At 41.6% G+C, this 15,308-nt stretch overlaps 1 protein-coding gene across 2 annotated transcripts in view; it reads right to left on the bottom strand.

The window, feature by feature from the left end:
• galnt7 (UDP-N-acetyl-alpha-D-galactosamine: polypeptide N-acetylgalactosaminyltransferase 7) overlaps window positions 1-15,308 on the bottom strand; it is a 31,871-nt gene that overhangs the window by 1,058 nt on the left and 15,505 nt on the right. The window contains exons 3-11 of one of the 2 annotated variants that reach the window (XM_053679900.1): window positions 15,045-15,211; window positions 9,585-9,715; window positions 9,324-9,403; window positions 7,782-7,964; window positions 4,154-4,271; window positions 3,924-4,046; window positions 2,430-2,648; window positions 2,127-2,225; window positions 1,615-1,740 (exon numbers count right to left, since the gene is read on the bottom strand). In XM_053679900.1, coding sequence (XP_053535875.1) covers window positions 1,615-1,740; window positions 2,127-2,225; window positions 2,430-2,648; window positions 3,924-4,046; window positions 4,154-4,271; window positions 7,782-7,964; window positions 9,324-9,403; window positions 9,585-9,715; window positions 15,045-15,211 — 1,246 coding nt within the window. Of the gene's footprint in view, window positions 1-1,614; window positions 1,741-2,126; window positions 2,226-2,429; window positions 2,649-3,923; window positions 4,047-4,153; window positions 4,272-7,436; window positions 7,620-7,781; window positions 7,965-9,323; window positions 9,404-9,584; window positions 9,716-15,044; window positions 15,212-15,308 lie in introns of both variants that reach the window. The other variant, XM_053679899.1, reaches the window with a different exon arrangement.

Below are 15,308 nucleotides of genomic sequence, written 5' to 3'. Positions count from 1 at the left end.
TCCAAACACACACACAATTAAAGATGGTGAAATAACGATCGTTAAAGGATGCATAAGAGTTATAAAAGCATCCAGGCTGTAGGTGTTTCGATTAAAGTGAAGGTGTAATCAATCGTTACATATATTACATTTCCTCAAGACATGAGAAACCAAACATACATGAGACTGATGCATCTAAAATAAATAAATAGTCTCACCGTGTTCCTCCTGAAAGTACATCCAAATCTTCCCATTCTTGCTTTATTTAAATGTGTTGAAGAATAAAATATTTCTAGAATAAAATAGTAGGAATGTGTTTTGCATTGACTATGACTGATGTCTTGATTCAAAAGGCAACGACTGAAATGAATCAACGCACCCTAAACGTAAAACGCTGACTAAACGATCAGCAGAACTTATTCATCGTTCGTCATCCGAGATGACTAAAAATAATTGTCATGTGTAAACAGTTTAATAGCCTGGCTTTAAGTGATTTGGCTCTAGTTTGAAAAAAACAGTCCTTATACCCATGTCATCATTATGCGCAAGGCTGGTCATGAATCGATCAGACGCTTCGAAAATCATATCGCAGCAGATGCGGTGGTATCTGTACAGGCCTGGCGTTTACGCTCCTAGTATATACACGTTTAACCCTTTACTGCATGCTGCTACCGTATGGCAGCAAGTCATTTCTCTCCGATTTCTTTTTTCGGCTTCTCTTAATACGATATTTAAAATTTTTTCGCATTCAAAGTAGGATTAAAAAAATATATTATATATAAGAAATTTTGCAACTGAAGCTTATTTTCTAAATGTTAAGTTTCAAGAGAAAGAATAAAAAATAAATAAATGAAAAATAAAAAGACACCACCTAAATCGTTTACAATTTTTACATTTTATGTACAATTTTTGTATTGTATTTTGCGTGAGTGGATCCATCCTACTTTTTACAGCTGTAATTCCTTTCTAGAGGAGATCACTTTTACATGCTTACTAGGTGGCAAAAAACCCCTCTGCAGCCTATAGTCTGGAAAACGCAGTAACTGGAATGTAACCTCGTACATTTTGTGTTACTTTTGACCACATGGCAACAATAAGTCCTGCAGTAGAGGGTTAAGTATTAAGTGTAATTTTATCATCACAAACATCACTTCCTGTTTTTTGGCTACTGTCGTCTGTCGCGAAACGTCACTCACAAAAATCAACATATAAAAATGTACACGATGTACGCGTGTCTGGTTTTATGCCCTATTTTGTGGGCGGCTGTGGCAGGCGGTAGAGCGGGTTGTCCGATTGGTGGTGGGTTGGAGGTTCGATTCCCGGCCCACGTGACTCCACATACCGAAGTGTCCTCCAAGACACTGAACCCCAAGTTGCTCCTGATGGCAAGTTAGTGCCTTGCGTGGGAGCTCTGCAACCATTGGTGTTAGAGTGGGTGTGTGTGTGTGTGTGAGAGAGAATGGGTGAATGAGAACCAGCGTAAAGCACTTTGTAGAACCGCTAAGCTTTATAAATATAATAAAAAACAAACAAACAACAAAAAAAAAAAAACCAACCCCTATATAAGTGCAGACCTTTTACCATGTTTTATTGGTAACATGGCGCAGATCCGTTTCGACAGAAGCTCGGACTCACCTTAAAGTACCTCCACTCAGTGAATTCCTTCAGGTTGCAGTGTGTGATGATGACGGTGTTGTCCGAGCCCTTCGTCAGGCACTGGTCATACTGCATCAGCTGATTCGCATCGTTTATTCGGAACAGCTGTAACACAAACGGCAGCAGCGGATTTTACAGAAGAACGTTACCGGTCAAGCTCACGGAGTAACGTGGAGACGAAGCGTGGGATTTACTGACGGTATCAGTTTTCTATTAATCATTTCTTATAGAGGTCGTCCGAGTGATCGGTGTTGCCCATTACCGATAACCGACTGCCGTCGCGGGAGCGGCTGAGAAGGGTCCGCTGATGTTATACAGAAACTTTGCTGCTGTTATAGAAAATTAAATCCCCACCTTCTGAACAATCAGAACTGAGAATAGTGGTCTAAAGAGAATTTATGTAGCATTGTATTGCAAATACTTTTTTTTTACAGAACAATTGAAGCTTTTGCTTTTGAGAATTTTGAGATGCGAAAGCTGCCGTGTCTCACCTGATTCCCCCCCATCCTGTGGCACGGTCCGATCTCCACATTTCCCCCGTTGGTGTGTCCCATGCTGTCAATGCAGTAGCTCGTTTCATATCCACGGATCTGAAAGCAGACATGAGCACCTGATATTGTTTTGCTTCTAAATTTAACTTAATCGTGAGCACCTTTTATACACGAGCTCGGCTCCGCCCACCACGTCAAACTCTACGCGACTGGTTTCATGAGAGCTGGCTGGAAATCTGATTGTTCTTTACTGTGTACTGACTTCCTGAAGTGTATTGAAGCTGAAAGGTGAGAGCTGCGCACCTCGCCCCACTCCACGTTTTTCGGAGGCAGCGGGTAGTGGATGGGGATGTCGTACGCGACCTCCTCCATGAACCACTTGAAGCTCTTGCAGCGATGCTCTTCTCTGAACTTCTTCAGAGGGCTGATGTCTCCGTAAGCCAGGGTGAGCGTCTCGGGTCGGCTGGCGTAGAAATAATCCTTATACTCGTCCCACCACACCTCCACCACCCGCACGTAGTTCTGTGCAAAAAAAAAAAAAAGAATAAATATATATTTATATATTTTTAAAAAGTCACATGAATTTGCATGATGTTTTTCAGTGTCTTGAACAGATGGGCTTTCTTACACGGCGTTGTCTATAAAAAAAAATGGACAAAAGGACGTCACAGAGCTACAAGTTGCGGATTTAACTTTTAATATGAACCTATTCTGCTATTTCACACAAAGAAATAATATTACTGAACCAAATACTTAACCCTCTACTGCAACAATTAATTTATATAATGATTAATTCTTCGATAGGCAAAAAAACAAAACTCCTATTTTCCTAAGTAAAAGGGGGCTTTAACTTTGACTTAACAACGAAAAATAATCCATCTCATGACCAGGAGGTTCTGTTTGCACTTCCTTTTCAGCAATCACATGGCACGGTGAAGGACATCATCACATGGCTCTCAAAATGCGAATACATTTTCAATATTTACATTTTGCAAAACTATTTAACGGGGGGGGGGGGGGGGGGGGGGGGGGGGGACACCATCTGAGATAGAAGTGAAAGTACTATTTTTTTTGACATTTAAACAAGTTGATATATTTTAAGTATTCAGTTAAATGGTCGAATGTAATTGATGCCCTAAGGCAACAACATGCGATAATTGTACTGTTATGTGCGTTCATGAACTGAAACAGGCGTACACAGTGGAAAAGACACTGTGCTTCTCAAATAGGATATTTACTTTTCTTCACATTCACAGCAAGAAACACTTTTGAAATTTCAGACGTTTTGCAATTGAAGCTTATTTTCTAAAGGTTATGTTTCAAAAGAAGAATGAAAAAAAATAAAAAATTCAAGAGAAAGAATTAAAAAGGTACTTCAGGTTTGGAATAGTCTGTAGACGATAGTCTATAGTATCTTATAGTTATCTTAGAATCTGGAAAATGCAGTACCTGGAATTGTAATCTCATAGACTTGGCAACAATTTACCAGCTACAAGCCCTAAGGTTTTTATTTTATTTTATTTTTTTACATTTTCAAATATATTTGTATTACTTGAACTAATTCAAGTAATAAAAATCCATAAAAAATGTTTTTCTTTGTTGTAAATGTAATAAATTCACGCAGTAGAGGGTTCATGGGTAAGAAGAACATGATGTACTTTTTATTTCAGTTAAAATGATCTCTGCTGATATACAAGATAGCTCGGGTACATACAAAGACTGTAATATCGGGAAGAGTACAAACAAAAGAACTAGTGCAAAACTAGTGTGAAAGGTTATTTGTAATACAAAACCAACCTTAAGTGTGGGGGAGGAGCCTACATGAGCAGGGGGCGGGTTTCCGGACCACCCCTTCAGACGGTAGATGTGTCCCACACGAGAGCAGGGAGTAAACAGTAGCTGCCCTCCACACTGCCAGATCTATACAACACACACACACACACACACACACACACACACACAAACTAAAACATACAGCCCGTATGTAATCTCGGGAGTAAGCTACAGAAAAAAAAAAATTAATTTACCTTGTAAGATATCTCGAAATTCTCTCCACCCCAGATCTGGAGACCAGGGTCATAAAGGCCTAGCTCGAAGAAGAAATCTCGTTCTATAGCAAACAGCCCACCAGCCATCGCAGGAGAGCTTACACACACACACACACACACACACACACACACACACACACACACACACACACACGGTGAACCTCATACACTATGTAAAAACCCTAATGCAGTTGTCCCAGGAGACAGGAGCCCTTGCAGAACTCAACTAATCATATTCAGTTTCAGTTCCATCTTCTAACACATCTAAGATACTTGGCCCATTTTACACAAGTACGACGCTGACACTAAAAGTTAATGATCTGCTTGCTGTGCCGGGTCATACGTGGTGTAAAACGTGGCTTCATGAGCTAAATCAAAACCCGAATCTCCTGCGAGACGAGACACTACGGTCAGGGAAGCTTCGGGGAAAGACTTAAGATAGAACTAAAATAAATAAACACACACACACACACACAAAACATACAAGCTGCTGTCGTGGACACGCATTAAGACACTGAACTCGGCGCTTATGGAAATTTTTGAAATTTGGTATTCAAAATTTCAGGTCAGTCTATCCCGTCTGGACCAGGTTACACGTGCGTCTAGAAAGCTACGACAACATCGCTTACAGAGGTGATGGCCTTTCACACTGGAATTCCATAGAGCCACAGAGTGAGGTCGGGATGTGAGATTTCGCTATACATTGAAGGCATTTGGATCAAAAGGTGTACGAAACAACAGATCAGAATTTCAGCTCACGCTCCCTGATACTTACATCTAGACGATGTAAACAACTTTAAACACGGGACCTTTTGTTTGAACCCACCCAAATACTTTCAGACAGGACCGTATGTGAAATATCGATCTTCTGGACAATAAAGAAAATATAATACCTACCTTGTGTTGGTCTTTTTTTTTTTTTTTTTATACACAACATTTTGATTGTGCTTTAAAAGGGACCTCAGAGCATTTATTTTTTTTGTTCAAATTTTTATAAAAACACCAACAATTGGACATAAGACAACTACGCTAAAGTAAAATGAAGTTGTGTCTTACGGTCTGGAAAATACCATACTTTGGGTAGGTTTTATGGCAGTCTGTGAGCATGTGTAAAGAAATGGTTTGTGGAAAAGCCTCAATAATGGAAAGTTTGTCTCACAGAAAACCTATACCGTAAATACATGCCCTTAATCCTCTTAAACTGTTACACTGCAATATACTACACGATATTTTTGCACTGTTCTCGTTCATTGCCTATTACTGTACAAAGTATATATATACACAGATTGTTATATATATTTATAAAAAAATATATACGTGCCGTGTAGTGATGACGTCATTTTTTTCCCGGAAAACTACTTAAATTAGTGAAATCGCAATCGCACGCTCTTTCGCAGTGATATTTGTTAGTAAATGCGACCTGTTAGCTGTACTCGTGTTCGACGCACGTGAATCGAAGAGGGCTTCGGTCGAATGCGCGTTGTGATGCCGTCACATGACACGGCTTGGCCCGAAACTGCGGGAAATCTGTGGTAGTTCCGAATAATTGCAAACTCCTCCGAAGATTGCGGAGTTTGCTTGATTTTGCGTTCATTTCTGCGATCGCAGAATCGAGGGTCTACCAATCTTTATTTGATCCGCATGACCGAGAATAAGAAATCTAAAATAAGCTAGCCTAATCACTTAGCTGATAGCAGCACCCCCATTTTCTCACTACTGCCAACTGAGGAGAGTGAACGCCAGCACACGCTTCCTCGGAGACACATCAAGTCAGCCGAGCCCATGCCTAGTCAAATGGCAGCTGAAAACTCTTGAAACGTGCCGTCTGCCCTCTTCCACATACATGAGCTCACAGAGACCCGTGATTGGCTTGAGTCATTGTGATTGACAGGGGGGCAAGAGCATGCCATCCCTCCTTCTCCGAGAGGGCAGCCAATATTGCTCCCGTGTTTCCAAGCCATGGATAAGGCAAGCACTTGTTTTTCTCTAGAGAAGTCTGAAGCAGTCTTGTATATTAAATATACACGGTGCCCTCCATTAATATTGGCACCCTTGGTAAATATGAGCAAAGAGGTTTGTGAAAAATTGTCGTTATTGTTTAATCTTTCGTTCGGAAAACTCAACAAAACACTCTGCTCTCATGGATATCAAACTATTGCAAAAAAACAAAACAAAAAAAAACAAACAGGTTTACTCAAAAAAAATAACCTTGTTAAATATAGGCGTGCAACAATATTAGTGGAGGGCACCGTATGTGTTTTATATTATATATCTATATATAGTGTTCTGGCGCACTATGGCTGCATCGCATCGTCCAGGTGGATGCTACACACTAGTGGTGGTTGAGGAGATCCCCCCCAATACTATGTAAAGTGCGTTGTGTGTGTAGAAAAGCGCTATATAAATGTAACTGTAACTAATATAAAAATTATATATATAAATATGAGAGAGAGAGAGAGAGGTTACATGTTTTATAATACATTTCTACTTTTCACCAAACCATTTCTTTACTTAATGTAGAATTCATTACATGCAGTGATATTGATTAATGCAGTTAAGCAGCTAATTTGTATTAGTGGCATTAGCACATTAATTAGTATATTATTACATTAAATATACATACACACATACATGCTATATATATATATATATATATATATATATATATATATATATATATATATATATACACACACACACATATACACATACACACACACACACACACACACACTGCGCAAAAGTTTTAGGTACCCTATTGTTTTAGCACAAACTTTGTTATAGAATTTATGACTTCTACATTATCGAGTCATGACATCAAAACATTTTAGATTTCCAAACATTAGTTTTCCAGCACAAAATTTAAATGTTACAGAAAACTGTTTGTATATCAGTAAAGAAAGCAGCATATTAAGCGGTAAGAGAGAGACTTTTCAGACAAAAAAACATAATGAAGGCTGCTGGGTTGATTATTTTTGAAGGCATCTTTACTCTACAAAATTTCTTTGCACGTGCCTAAGGCTTTTGCACAGTACTGTGTCTCTCCGTGTGCGTGTGTGTGTGTATATATATTATATATTATATATATATATATATATATAAAAACACGTTACAATTCAGTATTCATGTGCTGGATAGCTGTTAATCTTGTTAGACGGCTTAGCCAAGCTTGGAGGATTCAGCTCAAAAGCACAATGCCCACCACCCATCTCAAATCAATACACATCACCACCAATTAGCTTGGAATTAAGTTGTGAATTACCGATATGGCTCGGTTTTAGTTAATCTCATGTCCTTCTCTCGTTTACTGAGCGGCACGCGCTTCCACAGCATGCTCCAGTCCCATGCTCCTCTGGCAAAGCCATCCTCGTCCCCCCCGCCCTGGGGCTCGATGGAGTAGGTCTGGCCATTAATGGCGTCAATGAGTGGCACCGTGCACACCGTTCTAACACCAGCAATGGAAGATGGAGGGAAGGGGGGGGGGGGTCCATGCAAACGTACACACGCATTCATACACAATCACAGGCACGGGAACAGAAGGGGAAACACACAACACAGGAGAGAGACAGGGGTTTCAATGACCATGCTGCGCATCAACTGTGTTTACCGATAAGGCTCGGTCTTTTGTTTTCTCTTCTTCTTCTCCTTGCTGTTCAGCGGGACTCTTTTCCACAGCAGACTCCAGTCCCAGGCTCCTCGCGCCAGGCCGTCCTCGTCCCCTCCCTGCTGAGGCTCTATCGTATAATCATTGCCGTCTATGTAATCTATCAGAGGCACTGTGCAAACCGTTCTGCAAAACGTCAACACCACAACACAATGGCCATGTTATGCTGCGCGGTGGACAGGAAGATCCGACCGCTGTCTGATTATTAGGTTAGGGTTCAGCGTTTCAGGTCCGATTAAAACAACAACAAAAAAAAAGTTACACGTTATCACGGTCCAGTGAGGACTCGGACCTGTGCAGCGCATCCTCAAGCAATCCTGCAGTGAATGCATTGAACAGGCAAATCTAGTTAAATATCAAACATAAGGAAGTAAATTTATATTCAAACTAGGGATGTCACGAGAACCGATACTTCGGTACCAAGTCGGAAGCTACATTCTTAAAACGTGACAGCACTTGTTTTTCTGGAGTAGCGTTGGTACCGTTCTAATGGAGGTACCGGGGTTGCAATTCTTCCGGACCTGAAAGGGGCAGCAAATACGTGCAAGGGTTTAAGCCGGTCCACACGTGGTGAAGAAGAAGAACAACAACTACAAGCACTCGGGGGAAAAACTACAGAAGTTTAGCTCCGCCGCGACTCGTTGAGAGGAAAGGTGGTAAAGAGTCAAATATGGAAATACGTCACATTCAAGGCGGATGACAACAAACATATAATTGATGCTGTGAAGCCGGTGTGCGACCGATGCTATCGTTCAAACAAAGCGAGGAAACGCATGGAATTTGGGGAAAACATCTGAAAGACTGTCCCTATATGATGTTTGTTTGAGGCAGCTGGCATTTTAGCCGTGAAACCAGCTAACGTTATGATCCATGTAATGTTTGCGATAGTGATTTGTTAACGACGCTAACGCATTGCAGTGTTATAAACTACCTCCGAATGGTCCACCGTGCATCGCCTTTCAGCCCGTGCCCTGTCAGGTAATGTAGCCTAATATCACTAATAATTATTCACATGTTCATGCTTTTAATAAATCTTTTTGGCCTGCCACCATGTCAGTGAATTTAAACTAATGCTTGCATTCAGAGTATAAGGGGTGTGTGTGTGTGTGCGTGCGCGTTTAGGAGTGTACCTCCACTCATGGTCAGACAGTGTTTGATAACTAAAATATCTCTCTCTTTGCCAGTATCAGCCAGAGGAGGATGTCCTCCAGGAGAGTTTTTAATTCATTTTTTTTTTTTTTTTTTTTTTTTTTTTAATACCACACTGTGGTATCGACTTTGGTGTCGAGTATCGTGTACTTTTGGTGGTATCGGTACCGACTACTAGATTTTTGGTATCGTGACATCCCTAATTCAAACTGCAATACTGTGCTGGTTAAGCGGTCAGGGCAGATCAGAAATATTCAAATGTAACGTCAAGAATAAATCAGTGTTTTCACTTAGTAAGTGAGGAGAATGGATAAGGGGGAGTTCAAATAGCCATACCGGTCTTTGGATATGGGGGCCACAAGTGCAGCGTACCAGTTTATCCCCACTTCGCAATGAGCATCTAGGTAGATTAACACCTGAAGAAAGTTAGATATGATCAAACACGTACAATCACACAGAGATAAAGAGCATCCTCAAAAAAAGCTTTATATATATATATATATATATATATATATATATATATATATATATATATATATATATATATATATATATATATATATATATATATACACACACACACACACACACACACACCTGTCCTAGAGTGGCTTTGCGTGCTCCTATGCTCCTAGCTTGGATCAATCCTTCTCTCTTTTCATTGCGGAACAGCTTGACCAGGCCGTTCCACTGCTTAATGTATTCCTCCAACCTCCCCTTCAGGTGCTCTAGAGAGAGAGAGAGAGAGAGAGAGAGAGAGACAGAGAGAGAGAGAGAGAAACAAAGGAAAAAGCCATTAATTATCCCCTTGTACCAATGTAATAATGCAGTGTTTCTCTTTTAGTCTTAATTTGTATCTGATGCTAATTATTAAGTTATTATAAAGTAAAAGCACACTGAAGCACACCTGATCATTTAGGTAAGTGAATAATGCACTCGAGGGTGTGCCGTTACAGGAAAATAATCAACAAAAGGGCAGTGTGATAAAGCGGAGTTACTGTGACCGTGCGAAGTTAAAGATTTTCCCTATAAATCAACACGTCCCAAAGCGTTTTTATTCCTTTTACACAGCTGTAATTTGCCAACAATTACAATTATTTACTTACCAAAGAATGACACGTCACACTTATGACGCGTCATTTACACATCCATTTAATGCTGTGGAACGTCTTTGTGAGACGTGTTGGCTCCTTGTGACGTTACAGAGAAACCACAAAGTGTAATCTCCTTTGTTTTGAAGATGTCGGAAAACGTAAACTTGACCCCTGACTCCGGAGACTCCTTACAGAAAACTTCACCAGATCAACAGTCGCACACGTTTATATTATCTTTGTTAAATCAAATATTTTTTTTAAAATGTAAAAAAAAATTATATATATATATATATATATATATATATATTTTTTTTTTAAATGGTTAGGCTTAGATTATGTGACATACAGGTCCCTGTGTACGAGCGCATTAATATAAAGCTGTGACTTGCAGGTGAAGTAAGGAATAACACTTCAGATCGTGCTGTTATACAAAAATAAAGCAGGACGAGAGTGTGCCGCGGATGCAAAGCGCATTATTTTCGCATAACTGCGTGGTCTGGAGTGGATTATTCCTCTCAGACCACTGCGATTTGTCAACGCTTACAAGGTTTCGTTTATTAATGAAGGACACGTCACACATTTTAATGGTTTATTGTTTGCTGTAATGCTGTGGAACTTCCAAGAGACAAGTTGGTTCTTGTACTTAATTATAGCCATGATAAACAGTCACTCCCTCACCAGCCACCGCCCCCCCCAACCCACCCACCCACACGTTTTCATAACCGAGACTGAAAGTGCTTACAACCGAGACTCCTTCTATAACCGTTAGATGAATGTCTCCTAGCAACACAAAAAACTCCACCATGTTAACGGTTATAAGAACTACTCTGTTAAACAACACGTTTTTAAATCTGTTTATTATTAGTTGTAGTTTATTTGGAGTGTGCACCCACTGTACAAGTCCCTGTGTATGAACTGTTACTACAGAAACAATCACGTATTTGGAACAAACTTTAAAGTCGGACAAGAAGGAGGCGGGAACTGGCTGAACATAAATGTAAAGTTTAATAGATAAACAGAACTCAAATAGAACGTAAAATACACAAACGTAAACCAAACATAAAGCACACGTGCGTCTCTCTCTCTCTCTCTCTCTCTCTCTCTCTCTCTCCCCCCCCACTTTTACCTACAGCCACTCCTTTCTCTCCCTCGCTCTCATATTCTCTCTCTCTCTCTCTCTCTCTCTCTCTCTCTCTCTCTCTCTCTCTCTCTCTCTCTCTCTCTCTCTCTCCCCATCAGTGTCTGTCCGTGTCCATCTCCCTCTCTCTCTCTGTCCGTCTCTCACTCTCTGTCCATCTCAGTCTCTCTGTTTGTGTACGTCTCCCTCTCGCCGTCCATATCCGTCTCCCCCTCTCCGTTCGTGTCAGTCTCCCTCTCTCGGTCAGTCTCTCTCTCTCCGTCCCCGTCCGTCTCCCTCTCTCCGTCCCCGTCCGTCTCTCTCTTTCCGTCCGTGTGTCTCCATCAGTCTCCAGCTGTCTGTCCGTCTCTCTCGCTCGCTCTCTGATTAGCCAAATCATTGCCAGGCGTCCATCAGTGGCAGCCAACCGCATCCGATGCTGTTCACGCGCCGCATAACACACTCAGATCATTACTCATTACAAAAGAAGACCCACCTAACTACTGACACAGGGATGTACTTTATAGAAATGACCGAACACGTCCCACTCCTTCCTCAATGATAAATACCTAGAAATGTGTACACAGAAATGCTGACGGATAAAATCTATATGGTGGATAAGCTTGTTGTCAAAGCAGATTACAGTCGTTCCTCGTTTGCTTAAATACAAATTTGTCCTTTCAGAAGTTCCTTTTTCAAAACAGTTCTCACTCGCACACACACACACACGCCTAAACTCAAAGTCACTGGCCAAACTGACACGTTTCAGGGTTTTTTTGTTTTGCAACGCTCCAACACTCTCAGAATATTCAAAACAAAAGCGAGCATTTCCATCAAACACCCCAAACTGTCAATCAACCATTATACAATGGGCAACAAAATACAGCTATCAATATGAACCGGTTCCACCTTCTGTATGCCTGTGCCATCTGTTGAATTTTACATTACATGATATCCCAGGGAACTCCGAGCACAAGGCGGAGAAACCCTGGACATCACAGGGCACGATCACACACACATTCGCACACTACGGACAATTTGGTAACGCCAATCAGCCTACAACGCACGTCTCTGGACTGGGAGAGGAAACCGGAGTACCCGGAGGAAACCCTTGAAACACGGGGAGAACATAGAGCAGAGATGGGATTCGGACCCCCAACCCAGAGGTGCGAGGCAAACGTGCTAACCACTAAGCCACCGTGTCACCCACTCCATAACCAAAGAACCCAAAATCAGAAATAATCACATTTAGTCCATTTGTTCCGGATGATTAGGCGACAGCTTCTCATCTACACCGTATTTAATATTTTCCCTTGCAATACAGGGAGGGAAAGACCCCTTTGAATGGTGTATCTATCCCTGGAAGTCTTCTGCACCCATGACATCAGGTCATGTGGTAGGTTATCATACACCGTCCATCTCCAAGCAGAGAAGAACTCCTCAATAGGGTTCCTCAATAGGAACTGCCTCATCATGCGGGGGTGTGCTGTAAACCGTTCGTTCACAAGGCGAAAGCGGTGGAAGGCAACAATCTCCCAAATGTGTCATGTCAGGCCTCAACGGCCCTCTCTCTTCAGGTGGAACCAGTCTTTCATTCAGTGCATGCAGAAGTATGACGAGGCGCTCTGCACTGTATGGGCCGACAGTTGGCGTGTGGCAAGGGACACCATCATTAGAGATAGCAGCACATATGGTGATTTTGGCACCCCTCTGCCATGGCTTCCTGCCTTTGGCCTTGTTCCTTTGTTCTTCGTTCATGCTTGCAAATAGCCACATCATTTATACATGGATAAGAACTGATTGCTGATTGACTAATTGTGCAAAAAATTGTGCATTGGAGATTCATTATTATGAAAGTAATTGCTATTAGTGGTGAATAAAAGACTTCCCTTTTGTTAGAAAAAATGAATCCAACAGAGCGTTTGGCCTTTGGATGAGATGAGGGTTGACCGTTTCTAAAGAGGGTGTGAAAAATGTTTGAAACCAATGAAAAAGTGTTGACACATTTGCAAGAAAAGACTTCTGTCGTGCTAAGAAGAAGAAGATGATGGCGATCATTAAGTGTGTCTTACTCATCGAGAAAAACTGTAATAATAAATCTCTGTATAAAAAGAAATAAACTCAATCCATAGATCACTTGCTCAATTTCCCATTACACAAGTCGTGCCTTCACGGTGTCATCAATACGGTGTCAGCCATTAGTACGGAATTTTGTACAATTTTGGAAAGTTCTAGTGTTGCGAAAAAAGTATTTGCCCCCTTATTTTTGCGGTTTTTGTGTATATCGCATACTAAATTGTTTCAGAAATAACACACAAGTATTACAATTGAGTAAACACAAAATGCATGTTTTGAAATGATAATGTCATTTATCGAAGCAAAAAAGTTATCCAATACCAACTGGGCCTGTGTGAAAATGTATTTGCCCCCATAGCTACTAATTCCCCAAATCTGCATTCACAATGGGGTTCAGCTGGACTAGAAGCAAACAGGCCTGATTACTGAAACCCCGTTCAATCAAATCAACACTTAAACAGAACTTTTTCAACAGCATGAAGTTGGTGAAAAGGTCGTACACAGTAACACACTATGCCAAAATTGAAAGAAATTCCAAGCTATTTCAAAGGCTCTGAAACCACAGCGAGAGCCGTTATCTCCAAATGGAAAAACCTGGCACAGTAGTGGACCTTCCCAGAAGTAGCCGACATTCCAAAATTGCTCCAAGAGCACGGCAACTACTCATTCAGGAAGTCACAAAAGAGCCAAGGACAACATCAAAGGAGCGACAGGCCTCTCTTGTGTCAATAAAGATCACCGTTCATGAATATCCCTATCAGAAAGACACTGGGCAAAAATGGCATCCATGGAATAGTGGCGAAGTGAAAACCACTGCTAACCCAGAAGGAGATTATTAAGGCTCGTCTGAATTTTTCCTAAACGCACCTTGATGATCCTCAAACCTTTTGGGAGAATGTTCTGTGGATTGAGGAGTCGAAAGTGGAACTGTTTGGAAGACAGGAGTCCCGTTACATCCGGTGTAAACCAAACACCGAATTCCACAAAAAGATCATCATACCAACGGGCAAGCATGGTGGAGGCAGTGTGATGGCGTGGGGATGCTTTGCTGCTTCAGGGCCTGGGCAACTTGCAGTAATTGAGAGAAACATGAATTCTGCTCTCTACCAGAAAATCCTAAAGGAGAATGTCGGGTCTAAGAACGGGTAACGTTAAGGTTTTAACGGTATTACTACTCTTACCGATACTGCTTAAAACACCACGAGAGACCTCGATTATGCGATGATTATACGTCATTATTATTTGGGAAGACCTCCAGCATACGTACCTGACGTAGACGGGGCGAACAGAGACGAGCTAGCTAGGCAGCGGAAAACTCCGCATTTCTCCGTCTGCACATAATGCACTGTTGAAAGATGCTTTTACAGATCGCTCGTGTTTCCGGCCTTACAAGCAAACATCTTGTTGCACTTGTGGCAACTCTAGTGAAGTGTAACCACACTTGTGAACTTTTGGCTCTATGTGACTATACATGGCATAAAAGCTTCAGACTAGCACTAGTAGTACCAGTAGCTACTTCTGAGTACCGAGTACAGATCCATGAGCATTTGAGGGTAAACGGTGACAGAGCACTGGTGGTCGTGATTTTCCGAAAAATGTTTAGATGGATTGCGTGAAGAAATTTTATTTTCAAAACGAAGGACTTCGAACGAACACGATCAGCTGTGTTGTCGGCTCTCCGTGAAAGAACGTAAGCGGTGTGCGCGCTCGAACGGTGAACTCTAGGATCGATTCAGAGAGACGCGCAGTGTCCGTCGATGTTCGCGATACCTTTGTTGCTGAAGTCGTCGATCATGACGATCTCGGCGAGGTATTTGGGGGGCGTCCTCTTGATGACGCTGTGTACGGTCCTCATCAGAGTGGACCAGCCCTCGTTATGGAACACGATCACCACACTCCCGGTCAACAGGTTCTCATCGTAGTGCCAATATCTACACCTGAGCACAACACACACACACACACACACACACACACACACACACACACACACATGCAGTTAGAGCACAAATATCATACAAGACCTAGACAGAGATG

Source organism: Ictalurus punctatus, chromosome 3 (genome assembly GCF_001660625.3).
Source record: "Ictalurus punctatus breed USDA103 chromosome 3, Coco_2.0, whole genome shotgun sequence".
Classification (NCBI taxonomy): Eukaryota; Metazoa; Chordata; class Actinopteri; order Siluriformes; family Ictaluridae; genus Ictalurus; species Ictalurus punctatus.
This window is presented reverse-complemented; position numbering and strand designations above follow the sequence as displayed.